The following is a 20,000-nucleotide window of genomic DNA, read 5'->3' as shown; positions in this document are numbered from 1 at the left end:
TGGTTGAATGATTGGCTGGTTGCGTTCATTAATTGATTGATTGATTGATTGAACGGTTAGATAGTTGGCTGATTAGTTGGTTGGTTGATTGGTTGATTGATTGACTGATTGATTGATTGATTGATTGACTGATTGATTGATTGATTGATTGATTGATTGATTGATTGATTGATTGATTGATTGATTGATTGATTGATTGATTGATTGATTGATTGATTGATTGATTGATTGATTGATTGATTGATTGACTGATTTGTTGACTGACAGGTTGATTGATTGCTTGCTTAGTTTGTGGGTAAGGAAGCACGTAATGGATATCTACTGTGGATGTTGTTGTTGTTGTTGTTGTTATTGTTGTTGTTGTTATTGTTGTTGGCGTCACTGCCTAATTCCTAAAGTTATGACAGGAATCGAACTATAGACTATTAGACTAGAGGCCATCTATTACCTCAGCTACGATGTTCTCCTGCCAAACCTTCTGATTCTGTTTCATGATGATGAGGCCGCACGTGACGTCAGACACAACGAGGTCCATATCCGACAACAAGGTCATCAACAACTCCGACAATTCTTTGTAGGAGTTCTGTTTTGTCGTAATTTTTTGTGGTTGTTGTTGTTGTTGTGGTTGTTGTTGTTGTGGTTGTCGTTGTTGTTTTGTTGTGGTTGTTGTTGTGGTTGTTGTTGTTGTGGTTGTTGTTGCTGTTGTTGTTGTTTTGTTGTTGCTGTCTTTTTTAGATGTTTTTACATGCTGTTGCTATTGATGTTAACGTAGCAATGTCATCTTTGCCAATTCAATAACCTTACCGATACTATAATTACAATTTCAAATATAAAACAATCAACAATGTGATTCATTTCTTTAGTAAAGATAAAGCCTCAAGAAAAAACTCTATTGATGTAATTAATCATTGATGACTATAACAAAAGCAATGTCATCATTAATGTATTTAGCGGAATAGAGTTGATGTAATTGATAAATTTAAAATATTCCAGCCCAACCCTTTTTAGATTGTTGCTACGACAACATATTTCATTGAAATGGCAAGACCTTTGTGGGATTATAATAAATTTTAATTGCCATTATCATTACTAATTAAACGTCATTTTACTCGTCTTATTCATCATCATCATCATCATCATAAACTTATTCAACATCGTCATCACTATCATTTCATTTTGCATCATCATCATCATCATCAACGTCATCATCATCATCATCATCATCATCATAATTATTATTATATTAATCTCACATTCAAATTAAATAATTATTGACTAAATCATCATCATCATCACTTATCATTAGTATCATTACCAAGTTTAAGCTGTTCATTATCATTGATATCATCATCATCGATCTTCATCGTCTGAGTTGACAAAACAACGAAAAATAAATTAATATAAAAACAATGAGAACCTGTAAATAACTAATTTATTCCCATCAACAGCTACTCTGTTATTATTGTTATTGTTGTTGTTATTGCTATTTTTATTGTTGTTGTTGTTGTCATTTACTAGAGAAATGCTGTGATTATGAACGAGGTTCTTGTTCTCTATGGACGCATCCTCAGAAGATGGATTGAATGAAGAAGATGAGAAGATGAAATTACTATAAGGAGTTGTTCTAAAATTAGCAACTATGGGCGGAGCTTTCTTGAACTGACAAATTATCAAAAGTTTAAGCAGCCAATTGCAGATTAGGAAACCTGAATGTTGAGTTATTGATTTTAATTTTACAATTTAAATCAATGTATTTTAATCATAATAAACTCTGAAATGTGACTAATGTAGTTATAACAAAATGTAAAATTATGGAGCAAAACCGTAAAATAGAAAAAGTTCTAGGAAGATAACAATAAAAAACTATATATATAGCTATACTATAACTAATCTAGTTAGTTAGAACAAATACAAAGCATAAGATATAAAATATTTCACAATTCATGCAACAAAATCATAAAATATAAATAGTTTTGTGAAAATAACAATAAAAAAATCCTAAATGTCAAAAACTCACTGGCAGCAGAAGATAATAGGATGTATTTGTTTCTGTGCTGGATGTTGAGGACGAACCAAACGATGGAAAATATCTGAGTGAACAACTCCAGTGCCAACAGAACTGCAAGATCACATGAAGGAAAAAATATAAAATTATAAAAATGGAATTTTGTAAAAAGTTATTTAATAATTTAATGAAAAATATGGCCAAAATCAGAAATAAATATAAATATCAAAATGAAAGTTTCAACCAAAAACATCAAAATCAATAAAAATACACTTAAATACATTAAAAGCAGATCATATTAATAGAGCACAAATGATCAGAGCAACAATAGCAACAACAACAACAAAGACAGACACCCAAAAACACCTAATCTGATATAAAGCAGCAAGTAAATTTTGGATCTGGAATGAACTTTGACCGGGCCTCCTCTGAGACTGACAATGGCAATGAGAAACTCAAACAAAAAGCTGCATGTGAAGATGGCAATCAAACTGTAAAGCAGATCTTTTGTTGTTATTAACCAGTAGAACTCGTTTGGCAGGTTCACACAGATGATAGTGCTTGTTATCAAACTGATTCTGGTTAGAAGAAAATGCAACAAAATAAAATACAATAAAAAACTTATGATAACTTAAACTTTCATGTGGATTTGTTGAGTGTACTTGAAATTAGTTGAAATTTCCAAAACATACAGTTGCATAAAAATAAAATAAACAAAGCACAATTAATTTTGTGTGATTTTTAGATACTTTTTAACTCTACTCAGTAATTAAAATAAATTTTATTTTGCAATAACATGGAATATATATTAGATTAAGTCATTAGGATTAGGATATAGTACACAACACACAGGTACAACTGATACCACCAACATGAATCACAAAATTTAAATTAAAGTACAAGAAAATATCATTAAAAAGACCAGATAGTAAAATTAAATATTAAAATAATCATATAATGTTATCTGGCTATCAGTTATTTAAAATTTAAATAAATATTTTAAAAAATGCATATAAAAAAATAAAAAAAGCAAAAACTAACGAAAGGAGGTGAAAAGTGAAGAGTACAATGGCAGGAATGAAGAGATCGTCTGACGCCAACTTCCAACGGCGTTTGAAGAGAATTAATGCAGGCATCAGTTCGTCTTGCTTCAAATATTTTTTTTACTTAAATTTCCTTTTCAAAATCCCCAAACAAAAACTTATTTGCACTCTGACTGGCTGTTCAACACCGAAAAGCTGCCACTATCGTCAGCCAACAAATGCAGACGAAACTGAAAAAACTAGCATATTCAATAAAAGAATAAACTAATAAATATTACGCCAATGACCGACTGAATTTGAAATGCCAAAACGCATATAAAAAATTTACAAATTTACATTTTAAATTGATTTTAAATGCTAAATCGTTTCGGGTAAAATGTGGAACTGTCTTTTTTGGTTTTATCAGCTATATAAATGTTTAAATTATCTAATGTTAATTATTAGCTGATTTTATTTTATTATGATTTACTTGTAAATAAAACTATAATATTTTTATTTAATATAAATAAACTTTTTCGCAACTATATTTGAAATAGACCAACATCAGATTGAAATTAAATGATCATTGTAAATAAAGATGGCTAGTCCCAAGAAGTTCAGTCCGAGCGAGATATACGACCTGACACCGAGCGAGAGAGAGGTTTTGGAGGCCAGACTGAAATTAAGAAATGATTTGAAAAAAGAGTTTCAAAAGAAAGTTACCAATCCTTACCGCGGAGTCGGAGGATACATTGTACGAGGCATTAGTTTTGATTTTGACCTTGTCCCTTCATTTCATTTTAATTTTTATAATTAAAATATTTGTAGTCTTAAAACCGGTACTTTTAGTAATCATATATAAATCGTCTGCTGCTGCTTCAGATACAATATATAAAGCTCCATATAAAAGCAGTGATTAGTGATTGATTGTCTTGCATAGTAATCTTAGTTAATCATTATGCTTCAGTTAATCAACCTGTAGCAAATACTGTCAAAAACTCAGAGATTATCATACGCCATGCGTGTGCTTGTGCGTGCATTAAAACTAAAAAAGTATGTGTGTACGTTGTGTGGTGTCGACAGTAGAGCTTTTGTGGCAGAACAGTGCAGAATAGTCTGTTAATGACTTAATGTTAAGTTAATTTAATAATTTTAATACTTAATTAATTGAATTTTTTTTCATTCTCTGGAATTAGAATACCAATAGAGAACAGATTCTCCAAATGCCATGCTCCTTGTACTTATAAATAAATTATAGACATACCTTTTTATTTATTTACGTATATTTTGTCTGATACCATATAAAGGACAAACATATACATATTGGACTCAGCTTTTTTTTCAGCACAATTTTTTTTGTGTGTTTGTGTTTGTTTTGCATTGCCTATCTATCTAATAAATCAAATATCTATATGTATTAATAAAATTAATTATGCCTGGGCTTTTAAGAATTCATTTATCCACAGTTGAAATAAATAACATTTCATACATATTAATTGGCACTAATGCTAGATTCTGTTGAAGTTAATGATATGCTTGATGAATTTTTTCAATTGCAACCCAGTTTGATCCAGCTGTCCAGAGGTTTCTGTCCATGAAAGCCCACCACTACGAAATGTTCAAACCAACTCCTAAAAATTTTGCATTTGCATTCTTTGGTATGTTCCTACCAATCACACTGCTTGCTTGGAAGATGGAAAAAGATAGAGTATGTTTTGTGGCATGTTTCAATGAGTGATAAATTTATTGTTTTAATTTTTTGTTCCTTGAAGGTGACTCTGGATGAGAAGTGTCGAAGGGGTGAGATTGCATACAAAGACAGGTCATGGAAATTTGTGTGATTTCAAAACATTTCGAAAGAAAATATTTTTAACCTGATCATTAAACTTCAATTGATAACATTGATAAATAAACTAATACAAATATTATTTACAAACATCATGTCTCATTGATGAAATGATTGATTAAAAATAGCCTATTGCTTGAAAATTTCTAAATTTTTGACCACAACCCATTGCCAATTTTTCTTCCTGTGATATCATCAGTTCACGGATCTCTAACATGGCTGCTTCCATTTTAAATAACATTCTTCTATTAAATCTTCTATTGTACGTGCATGTGTTGATTGCAGTCTCATGGAATTGTAGTACAAGAAGCATTTGCATGATGTATATTATCACCAGCAATCAATTATCGTCTGCCTCTTAATTCCCTCTATTTAATTATTATATGATTCCCTCTATAAAAGATAATAAATGTGCGACTTCGATGTCTTTCTTGCTTAAATGTAAAGCTTATGATAAGGAGATTAGCGCAGGACAATTCCAGTTCGTATTTCAAATAAATTCTGGAAAAGTATTCACCATGCTGTTCTTTTTTTGTGATTTATACGGGAGGCCTACTTGTGGGTAAATGAACTATTTAAGTTCCAAACTTGAAAGTATTTACGAGATTGTACGCGCGTTTTAAACATTCTTAAAATTGTAGGAAATTTGTCTAGGAAAAGTTTTTTTGTAGAATGTCTAAAATTTGCTTTTTCTGAACTGCAATACACGACGTTAAAATTTTACTGACCATCTCAAAAAATTTTTTAAAAAGTTCAAACAGGCTTCAAAAAAGTTGGCAAAAAATATCTCACAATTCATCAATTTCTTAGTGTTGAAAAAATAAACCGCGGGGGTGAATTTCAAAATTTTTCCCTGGATCCGACACTGACCACAATGGCCGCTATACTGCAGCAACAGTGCAGAACAATGAACGTCAAAGAGACAACCACGAGAATAGGAATGAATAATTGCAAATGATGTCTGAATAGGCATGTTAAATAATTAGTGGGATAAATATAATTTATTTTGAATATGATTATAACTTGTTGAAACGTCACCTATTTTATTTCTACATATTCGCACATTTACTTCATTTTCTGCTTGTAATTTGTTAACAGCTTGTAAAGGGAAAAAACGATAAAATAGCAATTCAATATTTGTAATGACTGTTCATTGCGAACAATCCGGCTGCCCGTTTTTGACGCCATGATTTAGCTCTGATTTGATTAAACTAGCAAGTAAACATCTCAAAATTTATTTCAACATTACAATCAATGGTTTCGACGTCAAATTTTGTTTACATTTGGCTTAAAGTGTAAAATAATTAGTTTAGGTTATAAAATATTTGGAAATTATTTCATTTCCGAAAATCACTTTATATATAGTACCCGAAATAGATCAGAAAAACGTTTATAATGAGCAAAGCTACTAAAAAATTTGTTGAACCTGAGACCAAGGTGAATGGGAAGACTGACATGGAACGTGTCGGGTTCTTCAAGGAAATGGAATACATAAGTGTAGGCGACCCTTACGTTAAACCAGGTATATGTTAATTAACTTTAATATTATCTATGCTTTCAACTATAATGCTAAAATGGACGAAGTAAGTTACAATCAGACTTGATTAACAATATCTTTATCACGGCTTAAAATGTTTCCAGACTTTTGTTCATTGACCTACTTTTTAGTTTAGATAGTAAACTCAATTTTTACTGTTTAAATAGCTTCATTTGAAGCCATCTTAAGAGGAAAAAACTATTAGTGCTTACAAACATTTTCAGAGCAAGTATAGTAACACATAACATTTCAGATCCAGTTAACAAGAGAAAAAAAGTCCCGTGGATTACACAGGGAGGCAAAACAATAGGAGCCAAACAAGATGGTTACTTCGCACCTGAGTTCCTAACGCACAATGTTAAAACACCTTACACAACGCTGGATCAATATTATAGAGATAAGGAAAAACTGTCTAAAAAATTAGCTCTGGCTGGTCCATTTAGAAATGCTCCAATTCAAAAAATGGCGTTAGTGTTTTCATGCAATAAATCAGTTATAAGTAGTATTATTAACATTTTATTTAAAATTTTAAATAATGCATTTTATATATAAACCAAAGTATTTATTTGCAAAATTCTCCACAGCAGCTGCATTTTCACATCTTTTACAAACGACATATACGCAACGTCAAGAAGACTATTAATATTTACAACGTTCCACTTTTTTTTATACATTATAAGCAATATAGCAGACCAGACAAAATATCTTTTACCACATTAAATTAAAATTTTAATCTAAAACGAGCTTACATCATTTTACAAAGTTGTGGCAAAGGAAGTTTCTGTGCGACGATTAATCCGTCTCCAGAAGCAATGAGTCCCTTGACAAGAACAAAGCCTAAGGCTCCTTTCAAATTTGCATTCCTAACTTCGACTGGAAAGAAAGGATGTGGATACGGGTTTGCTCGACAAAAGTATAATTAAATCTTCAAAATAATTTGCTATCAAATCAACTATTTTAGATATGTTGACGTGACGATAAACAAATACGTTCCTGTCTGTGAAGAAATATGCGGTGCCGTTTCAACCCGAAAGGTTAAACTTGATATCATTTTTTAGATAATAATTATAGTCTAAAAATAATAATTTAGACTTCTATAGAAAAGAACATTGAAAAAAGGATAGGAAATGTTTTTCACACGGCATTTTCAGGAAATGAATGTTTTCACCCGAATCCGTATGCTCTTACTAAGCCAATCAAAAAATCCAAACATCCATTTTCAACGACTTACAATCAGTACCATCATCCAGCCATATTCTTCTACACATCCCCAACGAAAAAGGTTAAACATCAATTCATATTCATTTTTCAATAAGTTACGTTTGGCCGACAGGCTTTATGTATTTTCAATCAATCCATAGAAAGCTATTTTCGTAAAAAAAAAACAGCGTAGACACATACATGGACTATTATTTCTTTTAATCATTCTGGCTTAGTGTTTCAAACTTTTTTAGTGCTCTTAACCCCCACCTTCTCGAACCCTGTGAGAAATTTCTCTTGCCCCCAAAATTTTATTTTAACAATCACTATAACAGTTGGCAAAACGTTTTTGCTTATTCTAAATTTTTTCTTAAAATGTTAGAAAGATTTTTTTTCAGACTTTATGTTTTAGCAAGCAATGTCGCAACAGGAATCCATCGCTTGCCTTCATGCTATCTCGTCACCTAAACATCAAGTCTTTGTAATTTTCCAAACTTCTACCCTGAATTTGAGTTTTTTATCACTTGTAACTGTAAATTTAACATAACGTTGTATGTTACTAATTGGATATGATACGAGCAAAGTTGAAAGTTGGTGAGAACGGTGGATGGTCTCGACGGTCCCTCAAGCGGTTTAAAAGTATCAAAGATTGATTGAATATATGTCTTTCGATTTTTGTGGCTAAATCCATATACAATGACATTGTAGCCGAGTTACATATAAAATCGAAACCATCGTGCTATCTTAAAATATGATTGAATAAATGTCTAATTTTTCTTTAACTATTTCGGCGTCTCAATTTTAAAATTCTTAATATATATTTACAAACTTTAGTTTTATTTGATAACTAGGACGGTGGAATGAAGGCAGGAACGATAAATCCATTCCCGTATTACAACTCTGAGGTGTACCACGATCCAAAGTTATTCCCACTGAGATATAAAGAAATAACAAACTCGTCAAACAATATTTACATGCCCACATCATTTCCTAAATCTGTTGTCCAACCTTCAATTCTTCAGACTAATTTGAACAAGTAACGTTTTATTTTTGTATATTTTCTCAAACAGAAAAAAATGTAGGTATTATTAAAAATATTGCAGAAAGCTCAACGTCGATAATTACAAGTGCTTAGAATCAGTAACGGGTTTTCAAGATTACCCTTGCTAGACACAACTCAGAGGTGTCATTTTCAAGTGGTACGGGGCAATCATAATTATTTAATTTGTTATTATTATATTTTTGTATGTAATCTTTATATTAATAATTCAGACCGTGAAAAAGGGAATATTGAGAAAATATTGAAGGATTTTCTATAAAATATAGTAATAGAGTAAACGGATTATAAGACAGGTAGCACCTAAAGAATGTTGAAAAAAATTCCCGATGTCAGTGTTTTGCCATCTTCCCCACTTTCATACTTGAAGTAACAAACATGTTCCAACATTTCTTACCTGAAACTTGAGAAACATTCATTGATTGGATTGTTTTATTTTTAAAATATATTCATTTATCAGAAATACATAGTTGATTTTTATTAAAAGAATAAACCAGCTTATGACAGCTTAAATCACGCCAAAAACTTGCATTATTTATTAAAAAATTTACAAGCAGACTCGTTAACCCCTGATAATTTTATTTTCAGGATCCCATTTTTAGGCATATTCCACATTTTTAGTTTCTTATTAAATGCAGCGTCTTTTAATAAAGATTGCCTGTGAGAATGCATTAAAAATCCGTTACACCAGCTGATCCGTAATCGCAAATGAAAGATTAGTTTTCCTCAAATCAGCCACTCTATAAGTCTATATTCGAATAAAAACGCATTAAGTAGGAGCTGAACTACCTGATTTCAACGTTAACATGGAAGCACTTGCTTCATATCGTTCTAGTGGTAAAAGCTACCTGCATTATCATAAACTCGCGAAGCCAAAACTGCTTTGCTTCCAGTAAATCTCATTGGGTAGAGTACCGTGGGAAAAAACTTGTGAAAAAACATGCACGGACAAGCTATAGCAACCCGCATTTCGGTTCAATTCTATTATATTATAGAATTTTCACCACGAAAGCATGCGGGGTGGCAACAACTTCCTGAATTATGTCAAGATTATTCATTAAAAGATATGTAGCTGCATCGTGCAAGAACTTAAATTGCAAACCTGAGATTGGCATAGAATGGCTTTTGCATTATTTGCACACATACCCACCTCCCATTTCTCGATAAATGGTTGCTTCCAAACGAACGACATGAAGTCGACGCTCGGGTCCGACTCACGATTATGAGAATTACAAATAAAATCTAATAAACTTTAATTAAATGCCAATAAAAAACCTAACAGGAATGTAAAAGTACAAAAAAAAATGAACACAACAAAAATGCACTTCAATATTGAAAATAAATTACAAATTGAGTCTAAAAAAAGTACAAAAATAAAAAAATTCTAAATTTAAACTAATACTAAACTAAACGTATCATCATGAACGAAGCATGTCATGTGCGCCACTGGAGGAGACCACTTCTAAAACTCCAGTTATCCAGAAGAGTTCGTTCACTGAAAAACTAATTAAGATTTTGGCCACAAGAATAAATAACAAAACAAATAAAACAAAATTGTAAAAATGCAAACAAAAGAAAACACGGACCATCGAAAAAATTGCAATGAGCAACGCCACGTGCAATAAATTTGCGAGTGGGAATTTGGATTGAAACGGATCATTCAGTAATCAAAGAAAACATCATCATATATTTATATGAAGACCATCGTGATTAAACTCATCATTACGATCCGCCATTTATTAAACGTCAATCATTTGAAAAAAATAGCACTTCTAAATAAGCATTTCGCGACAACAAAGATAAAGCGTGGAACAAAACCTCGAGCAAATGAACGATGAACGGAAATCATTGATATTTATATAAAACAAAGAACAATATTTTTCTTTACATAGATAAAATTAATATTCAAATGGTATAAGTTTTTGCAAAAACTGCCTTATAATAAATATTATTTTACAAAATAATATTATTAAAATAATAATATTAAATACACTAGTAAAAAAATTTGCTCATTTATTCTGTAAAAAATTTTTAACAAAAACTAAAAGTATTCTACAAGGAATTACATTTTATATTTTTAAAAGTAAAGCAGATGTGATAAGATTTTCGTGCTATAATATTGTTCTTGTTTTATTTTTGTGTTATATTAGCCTGGACTCAAATTAATAATTTCATCGGTAATATCGAATGATTAAATATCTCTAATAAATGAGTTTACGTTGGGCCTTCAACAGTGGGCAATGGCAGCCTACAATGGAGCAATTTGTGACTGCCCTGTCCATGATACAACAGGAAGAGAGGAAGAAAGTGTCAGGTTACCTCTTCAAAAGGGATGTCAAGTCAGCACTGGTCACAATTCATCATTTATTTTATTTAATATTTGTTTAAATTAACATTTATTTTTAATTTTTTATTAATCAACTATTGCCCTATTATTTTTTATAAATTTTATTCAATTAATTATTAATTTAACAATCTGTCAGTTTTTTAATTAAAAGTAATTTTTTTTATTATTTTTTCTATCAGGTAACTTTTGCATTGAACTTATTATTTTATTTGAATTAATTAATTCAAGACAGGGAGACTGATGATCAGGGCAGCTGTCAGAAAAGCATTAAGCTTAAAAAATGTAGACATCAAACTCCAAAGGACAGACAATGGTCGACCATTTCTGGAACAAACCTCTGGCACAAACAGCAATTTTGATTTTAACATATCCCACCAGGATGAATTAGTCGTGCTAGCTAGTGAGTTTCACGGCAGAATTGGAGTTGACACAATGGCAATTGACAGACCAAGTGTGTTGTTTAGCTTCTTGATTAGGCAAATGAACATTGATCCTTACTTTGTTAAACCAATGAACATTATTATCACTTTGTTAAATGAATAAGCAGTGTCCATTTCTTCTAATGTTACATAATCTTCGTCAGTTGGAAGTAAATCACTTGACAAATTTTTTGAAACCATGAAGAGACAATTTAAAATGAATGAGTGGAAGTTTATCAAATCTGCTCCTTGTGACAAAAGCAAACTTTTCAATTTTTTAAGACTTTGGGTGAGTGACTGGATTGAATTTAACCTATCAAAATTTTTCATTCTTTAAATTTTTATTTTCAGTGCATGAAAGAAAGTTATGTGAAAGCATTAGGAGATGGAATAGGATTCCAATTATCCAGAATAGAATGCTGTGTTGACACGAATGCCACATTTTCAGACCAGCAAAAAATATCAAATCCTCATGATTCAAACTGTGAAACTAAATGTTACAATGATGAACATGAAGAAATTTTTGATTACAACCCTAAAAGTGCTAAATGCAGTAAAAATATTCAAAGTGGGGATGATATTGATTATGAACAGAATAAATTTGAGTACAAGATTAATGGAGAGTCTCCATCAAAATTGTTATCATCGACGTCGTATGTTAAAGTAGATGGAGTGAAAGTTGATGGTTGCATATTTGAAGAATATCTCTTGATGCAAAAATATTTGGTTTCCGTGGCTGTGAGTTTCTTTTCATAATAACATTTCTTAACTGGGTATATCCAGATATACATACATATACGCAATTCAATTTATCATTTATTAAATATATTATACAGTGCTCATTCGATGTATTCGATCTTCTCACATTTTGGCGTTTTTTCAAGATGACTTGAATGTAAACTTGTTTCGATCAATATTTATAATTAAAATATATTGATATGAATCTCTAATTAGAAACTGCTCAATGAGAACGTGGCCAAGAAGAGAGATATGAATTTGATGGATGAAAACTTTACATTCAAAATGCTGGCCATTGAAGATCTATTGGACAGCTGTGCTGCAGGTCAAGATTCAACAGATATTGTTAGGAACTCTTTAGATCGAAAAACATTTAAAGATATTCAAATTAAGTATCAAAATGAGTGGATGAATTATCAAATAAAAGAAGATAAACCTTAACAAAAACAAATTTAATTGTTTTTAATTTTGTATATATATGGCGTACAGAGTTCGGATGAAATATGACCGACTTCGGGTGGAAATTTCTGATTCCACTCCCGACTCCGGATTCTGACTCCCAGAAAAATTTGTCAACATTTTGCACCATAATTTCACTTTATTATCACTAGTAAATATAAAATACTGTTAAAACCGCGGAAATTATAAATTGCGCTATATGATTAATTTTAATTATTATCTTGATTATTTGTTATCTTTGGTATATTTTTAATTTTTGGATTGTGAGAATTCTTCCTTCTTGTACCTTATCCTTTCCTCCACAAAACCCGATTTTTAACACTTTGCAGTAGTTGAAACGTGGTGATATTCAAGAAGTGACACAAAGATTTCACGAATTTTATTCGTTGTTGACCGCGATCTCTTTTCCCTGCAATCTTCCAGTAGTTGTTAGATTTTCCATTCTTTCCTTCCGCATGATGTGACTAAAAAAACTTCAACTGCCCCCGTCGGATTATCTGTAGTAATTTCCTCTTCACAACCGGACTGTTTTAATACATCCTCATTCGAAGTATGAGAGGTCCAGCTAATTTTCATAATTCTTCTCAAAAACCACATCTCAGTAATGTTAATTTTTTTTCCATTTCTTTAGAAATTGTCCAGGACTCAGAGCCGTTAGTTAGCACATGAAAAATGTAACACCCTAACAGTTTTAATTTTGTTGATATTCTGGTTTTACTGCTGCGGTAAAGATGTTTTTCATATTGTGAGAATATTTGGCATGTTAGCGGGTGAACCGTAAGGTTTTGGCAACGAGGTTTGAAGCGAAATCGTAAATGTGGTTTATGTAGTTACTTAGATTAGTTTATTGTTTCTATTATTGTTGGCATTCAAATAAACGTTCAACAAAGTTTGCGTTTGAAGCAGTTGTGTTCATTTATCGGAAATCTTGAACCTACGGAATAACGAACACTGGACGATCGTTGGAAGCTACAACGCTGGTGTTGGAAATATAGAAATCATTGAAGTTATATAACATTGGTGCTGGTAGTAACGAGCGTTAAAGTTTACAACAATACTTTGAAAACACTTAAAATCAGTCAATGTAATTATTTTTCGAAGTAAAATTACTGTATTTTTTTATGTTTTAAAACATACTGAACAAAAATTTCAACTTTTGGTCCATGATTTCACCATTTCATCACTACTGAAAAGAAAATACTTTAAAAGACACTTAAAATAATTCAATGTAATTATTTTTCTTAGTAAAGTTACATTATTTGCACGTTTTAAAACATATTGAATGAAAAATGATTTTAATCACATTATTAATAGCATTTATTTCCAGTAGATGTATTTTTAATAGATGTTTTATTGTCCCCTCAAAAAAATCCGACTCCGGTCAAAATCTCTGACAAAATCTAGTGGCATAATGTTTAAAAATTGATAAATTTTTGTTTTATAGTGTATGTAGCTGGTAGGAAAGCTTGATCATCAAATGTAAGGAAAAAGATTGAGAAAGGAAATTAAATTATAGATAAAATGTTCCAGAATAGTCAGAATAGAATAGAACAGCGCCCCTCAATGAATTTTCCAAACAGATGGGTCTTGAGATCCGCTCTGAACTCTTTTCTTAACTCGTGTTAAACACTCTTTTGCCAAATCTGCTTTTGCTTTTTCTGGTCCTTTTCTCTGGAACTCTCTACCTACTTCTCTGACTACTTCTCCATCACTTGCTAAGTTCAGAGCGGATCTCAAGACCCATCTGTTTTCAAAATTCATTGAGGAGCGCTGTTGAACATCGCGGAAATAGCGCTTTATAAGCTAATTGATTGATTGATTGCACCGGCAAAGAAGCAGTAGATCATGATGATGAACGAAAATGATGAAAAACCTTATTCTTCTCCAAGTAATGGAGAAGTAGTTAGAGAAAGAGTTAAAGAGTTCCAGAAAAAAGGCCAGAAAAAGCAAACGCAGATTTAGCATAAGAGTGTTTAACAGTAGTTAAAAAGTGAGAACGAGAAGACGATCGTAAACCGAGGCGTTTAAATTCAATTATCTAATAAGTACTTAAAGAATAATTTATATTGAGACTTGTGCATTAATGTGCAAGTTTTAAAAATTATTCTATATTTTATAAATAGCCAATGCAAGATAACAAGATTTGGAGATATATGAGAACAGATAGGGACACGAGAAACTAAACGAGCAGCTTTACTTAAAGGATAGAGTGTAGAATCAGGATGGCCATAGTAGAGCGAGTTACAATAATCAATCCTAGATAAGACTATTGAAGTAACAAGTAAGAGAAGAGTAGGATTGTCAAGAAGAGTTTAAAGGTTTTTTTTATTCTAAGTAGATGAAAGTAAGAACTTTTAGCAGCACTATTAATTTGAGAAGAAAGAGACATGCTAGAATTAAAGATAAAGCTTATACTACGAGAGAAAAATCAAGAGTTTTAGAATCAGATAAGCTAATAGAAGGAATAGTAAAAGAGCGTTTAGATTTATTTGAGCATCACCAATCGCCGATCCGACAATATTGTACATTTCTTCACTCCATCTCTCTACGTATATTTAAATAACTTTAAAAAATGAAGTTTTCATTAATAATTTAGTAAAATGTTAAAATGTCCTTTGTTCGTAAATGAAAGAACACACACACACAGACACACACACACACACACACATATATATATATATATATATATATAGAGAGAGAGAGAGAGAGAGAGAAAGAGAAGAAAGATAAGCTAAAAGCGGCGCTCTGTGAGCATCAGCAGAAGAAACCCGTGTTTTTTGCTGGTTTGGTGCAATATTTGCTATAATGCCCGACGCCGTGACAGTTCGTACATCTCACCGTTTCTCCGAATTTTAGCTGCTGTTCCAAAGGTTTGTTCTCATCGGAAAGCCAGTGCAATTTATTCGTTTCATTGGCCTCACCGTTGCAAGAGGCATCGTAGTTTCTGTTCGAGTTTCGATTGCTGCTGCTCGACAGAGGCGGAAAGTTATCGTCGTCATCAGCAGTTACATTGGTGAGGTTTCCTAATGAAGTATTTGATAGAGAAGCAGACACCGCACTCCCCTGTTGTTGTTTTTTCGCATTCTTTTTGCTTTTAGGACCGTAATGTTCATCGACGCCTTTATCTTTTTTCGGCGTTAGTTTATAAAAAGCCCACTTAACATTTTTTTCATTATAGCTCAGATCAAATGTACCAAGTTCTGTTTGCCCATCAATTGTTGTTGAATTGTTGTTGTCACATTTATCGTTTGGTTTCAAAACATCTTGCGTGATCATCTTCTCATTTCCCAACTTCTTTTCTACATCACTTCTAATTGAAGAGGCAACATCATGTGAATTGGATTCATCTGCTGAGCTTGCGGAAGGCGTTTGTATAAAAAATGATCTGTTGTCTTTTTTCGTTACTTGATGATATTTTGTTTCCAATGATTTTGCATCATTGTCCACTTCACTGTTATAGTAGCCATTGGCCGATGAGCAGCTAGAATCATTTGCATTATCAACTGAAGAAGGAGGTGGTTTGCTTGGTGAGGTGACATCTGGTTCCGCGCATTTCAATGGCTGCCTCTTTTCCGTGTTACTGTGATCACTGTTGCTTTCATAATTTCCATCATCCTTTTCCTCCTTCTCATCTTCCTTATCATTCTCATCATCGTGACTTTGTTGGTGGTAAGTTTTCAAGGGTGCAACATTTTTTAGCTTGACACGATCAGACAGTGAGGAACCGCTTCTACTTCCATCCGTTGAACTGTCCATCAACATAGCGCAAAAGCCTGGCATGCAACTGAACTCTCCTGATTTGGAAATGGCTCTGGAATTTTTTACATCTTTCGTTTGAGTAACTCCCGAATTTCGTTGAACAGTTGTGGCCGTCGACAATGTAGTTGGTTTTGTTGCTGTTGACGATCTTGTTGTTGTAGCTGTCGGATGACACCAAACATTTTGGAGCATTGGAGGAGAATAAGATTTTTCATCATTCAGAAATCGTTCATCATCACGATCTACTGCTTCTTTGCTTCCCGTAGAGGTGATTCCGACGTCTGTTTCGCCATCAGTTTGTGTCAGTGCATGTCTACCTACATTTTTCCAATCATGTTAATTTATAAATTTAATAAACCGTAACGATTTAACAAATGATTAGAATGAGTGGAGAATTTCAAATTTAAAAAAAAAACTAACGTTTATAGAACTTATCGAAAGTTGTAATCAGTGCATACAATTCTTCTTTGATTTCCCTGTTAGCAGGTTTACAGAAACAAATCAACGTTACATTTCTAATCAAATATCATTACACACAACACCATTATTTAAATTATTTACTAATTTGATCAGTCACCCACTCACTTTCTTACTCAATCACTCACTCACTCACTCATCCACTCACTCACGCCTTAACTCACTTCTTCACTCACACAATCAATCAATCAATCAATCATCGTTTAGCGCCTAGAGACCCAGTTCTCCCGAGGTAGGACGTTCACTCAATAATACTCTTACACACAACACAATTATTTATATTATTTACTAATTTGATCAGTCACTCACTTTGTTACTCACTCACTCACTCACTCACGCGTTCATTCACTCCTTCACTCATTCACTTAACCGGAAACCAAATAACGAGGCTTGGCTTACATTTTGAAGTTCTGGTAGAACATAGCCATCTTGAGAAGCTCGACAACATCTAGCACCTTCTTCATCACAGCATCATTAACTCGTACGTCACCATCAAAATGAAGTTCCATAAAATCGGCGATGAACTTACACGCACACATCACTGGCAATGATGATGAGGATGGAGGTGATGATGGCGAACTGGCCCTATCTCCGCTATTTTCCACCTTGTTTGTTTGCTGTCGTCATCATCATCATCGTTGTTGTTATCACATTGACGTCACGGTCAACGTCACGTGATCACTATTACAATTACTATCATCATCATCGTGATCATCGAAATTCATAATCGTCATCACCATCATCATCACCAAAGTTCACAATCATCATCATCATCATCAAAATTCACAATCGTCATCACCACCACCATCATCATCAGCATCATTAACCACTTTTTTGAGCGCTCGCGAGAACTGTGTGACAACGTCAGACATAAGAAGTGCACGACTAGGAGAAAAAACAAAATTTATCATCATCATTATTATTATTATTACCATTATTATTACTGTTATTATTATTATTATTATTACTACTACTATTATTCACCATCAATTATTTTTGGTTTTATTGGTTTTCTCTGAATAATAAGAGTTTACATAATTTTATTTTGTATTTTAAAGTGGAAAATGAATTTTATTGGAGATTCATTAGATATTATTTATTATTAAAAATTTAATTATTATATTATATATTATTAGAGATTTAATTACTATACTATTTTTATTATTATATTATATGTAATTATATCATTATACATTTCTGGAGATTTTATTATATCATATTATTATTATATATTGTTAGAGATTTCATTATCATATGATATTATTATTATTTTATTATATTATTATTGTTATTATTATATTATATTAATTATTATTATTATATTAAGTTATTATTAAATATTATTACAGATATATTAGCGATTTCTAAGAGAGTCATTAGAATATATACAGACGGTTTTCTGGGCAGTCTCCAAGATCTGCAGGCCAGTGACTCGTAAATGAACCAGAGTACTTGGGTGAAATTCCGCATTCCAGCCCCATCTTCACCCAGACCCTAATTTAAATCGAAAATTTTTTCCTCCATCTATTAGCATCTTCTTTTGGTGTATGCAAAAAATCAAAGTTGATAATATGAGAGGAGAAACAAATTGGCACTTCAGCACGCTTATCTTATCAATCAATTCTGATATTAACGTTGAAGACCCGACCATCTGACTGTGAGTTCTTCATCTTGCATAACAACCGTCACCATCATAACTCTCACCACACCACCACCATCACCATCGTGGTTGTCATTATTACCATCATCATCACTCATCACCACAACATCATCACTACTTGCGCCAACGTGACAGTGTATTCGTCATAAACTTCGTCGTTATCATCCCATTCCATCTTCATCATCATCATCAAAATTATCTTCATCATCGTCATCATCATCACAATCATCTTCATCATCATTATCACATTCATCGTCATCATCATCATCACAATCATCTTATCTTCATCATCACAATCATCTTCATCGTCATCATCATCATCATCATAATCATTTTATCTTCATCATCACAATCATCTTATCTTCATCATCACAATCATCTTATCTTCATCATCACAATCATCTTCAGCAACGTCATCATCATCACATTCATCATCATCACAATCATCTTCATCATCATTATCACAATCATCGTCATCATCATCATCACATTCATCTTCATCGTCATCATCATCATCATCATCATCATAATAATTTTATCTTCATCATCACAATCATCTTATCTTCATCATCACAATCATCTTATCTTCATCATCACAATCATCTTATCTTCATCATCACAATCATCTTCAGCAACGTCATCATCATCACATTCATCATCATCACAATCATCTTCATCATCATTATCACAATCATCGTCATCATCATCATCACATTCATCTTCATCGTCATCACATTCATCTTCACCGTCATCATCATCATCATCATCATCATAATAATTTTATCTTCATCATCACAATCATCTTATCTTCATCATCACAATCATCTTATCTTCATCATCACAATCATCTTATCTTCATCATCACAATCATCTTCAGCAACGTCATCATCATCACATTCATCATCATCACAATCATCTTCATCATCATTATCACAATCATCGTCATCATCATCATCACATTCATCTTCATCGTCATCACATTCATCTTCACCGTCATCATCATCATCATTATCACAATCATCTTATCTTCATCATCACAATCATCTTATCTTCATCATCACAATCATCTTATCTTCATCATCACAATCCGCTGTCATCGTCGCCACCAGAGGCATAAAAATAGACAAATGTACTTACGTCAAAGAGTCCATGCCCGACAACTTTGAGGCTTTCACTGAGCGCTGATGCAAAATTTTCAGTCACTAAACGAAGTCAATAAATTGAATTTTTTATGAAAATTAAATGAAGTTGAAAAAAATCCTTAATTGATTGATTGGTTGATTGACTGGTTGATTGATTGGTTGGTTGGTTGGTTAGTTGATTGAGCGATCATTACATAACAGGAAAAAAGAAAAACTTTCACAGTTAGAAGCGAGATTAAAAAAGCAGGGGAGAGAGAGATGCACCAACTAGATAACGCTTCCAGTCCATAAAAGCATGACGAGAGTGATTTACTACTGACTGATTCCTCCGC

General features: G+C 32.3%; 4 protein-coding genes across 4 annotated transcripts in view; 3 read left to right on the top strand and 1 right to left on the bottom strand.

Moving 5' to 3' along the window:
• Positions 1 to 4,591: 4,591 nt before the first annotated feature.
• Positions 4,592 to 4,868, top strand: HELRODRAFT_87523 (hypothetical protein; the record flags this gene model as incomplete). The annotated part of the gene is made up of 2 exons (XM_009028726.1): positions 4,592 to 4,735; positions 4,800 to 4,868. Coding segments are annotated over 2 exons (213 nt in total), but the record flags the coding sequence as incomplete, so codon positions are not given.
• A 1,400-nt stretch (positions 4,869 to 6,268) lies between these two features.
• On the top strand, positions 6,269 to 8,650 carry HELRODRAFT_179985 (hypothetical protein; the record flags this gene model as incomplete). The annotated part of the gene is made up of 6 exons (XM_009028763.1): positions 6,269 to 6,395; positions 6,664 to 6,877; positions 7,174 to 7,308; positions 7,372 to 7,444; positions 7,501 to 7,692; positions 8,462 to 8,650. 6 exons carry the CDS (start codon positions 6,269 to 6,271, stop codon positions 8,648 to 8,650), a joined length of 930 nt encoding a protein of 309 aa, XP_009027011.1.
• A 2,231-nt stretch (positions 8,651 to 10,881) lies between these two features.
• On the top strand, positions 10,882 to 11,850 carry HELRODRAFT_133824 (hypothetical protein; the record flags this gene model as incomplete). The annotated part of the gene is made up of 4 exons (XM_009028762.1): positions 10,882 to 11,016; positions 11,243 to 11,465; positions 11,598 to 11,722; positions 11,785 to 11,850. Coding segments are annotated over 4 exons (549 nt in total), but the record flags the coding sequence as incomplete, so codon positions are not given.
• A 3,279-nt stretch (positions 11,851 to 15,129) lies between these two features.
• The window catches only part of HELRODRAFT_193756 (hypothetical protein), a gene marked incomplete at its 5' end in the record, with an annotated part of 8,839 nt that continues 3,968 nt past the window's right edge, over positions 15,130 to 20,000 (bottom strand). The window contains 5 exons of the mRNA XM_009028761.1: positions 15,130 to 16,706; positions 16,810 to 16,865; positions 17,266 to 17,407; positions 18,260 to 18,360; positions 19,664 to 19,707. Of these exons, the coding sequence (XP_009027009.1) occupies positions 15,385 to 16,706; positions 16,810 to 16,865; positions 17,266 to 17,407; positions 18,260 to 18,360; positions 19,664 to 19,707 (1,665 nt within the window). The 3' untranslated portion in view covers positions 15,130 to 15,384. The remainder of the gene's footprint in view (positions 16,707 to 16,809; positions 16,866 to 17,265; positions 17,408 to 18,259; positions 18,361 to 19,663; positions 19,708 to 20,000) is intronic.

The sequence above is a fragment of the Helobdella robusta genome (genome assembly GCF_000326865.2).
Source record: "Helobdella robusta unplaced genomic scaffold HELROscaffold_58, whole genome shotgun sequence".
Taxonomy (NCBI): domain Eukaryota; kingdom Metazoa; phylum Annelida; class Clitellata; order Rhynchobdellida; family Glossiphoniidae; genus Helobdella; species Helobdella robusta.
This window is presented reverse-complemented; position numbering and strand designations above follow the sequence as displayed.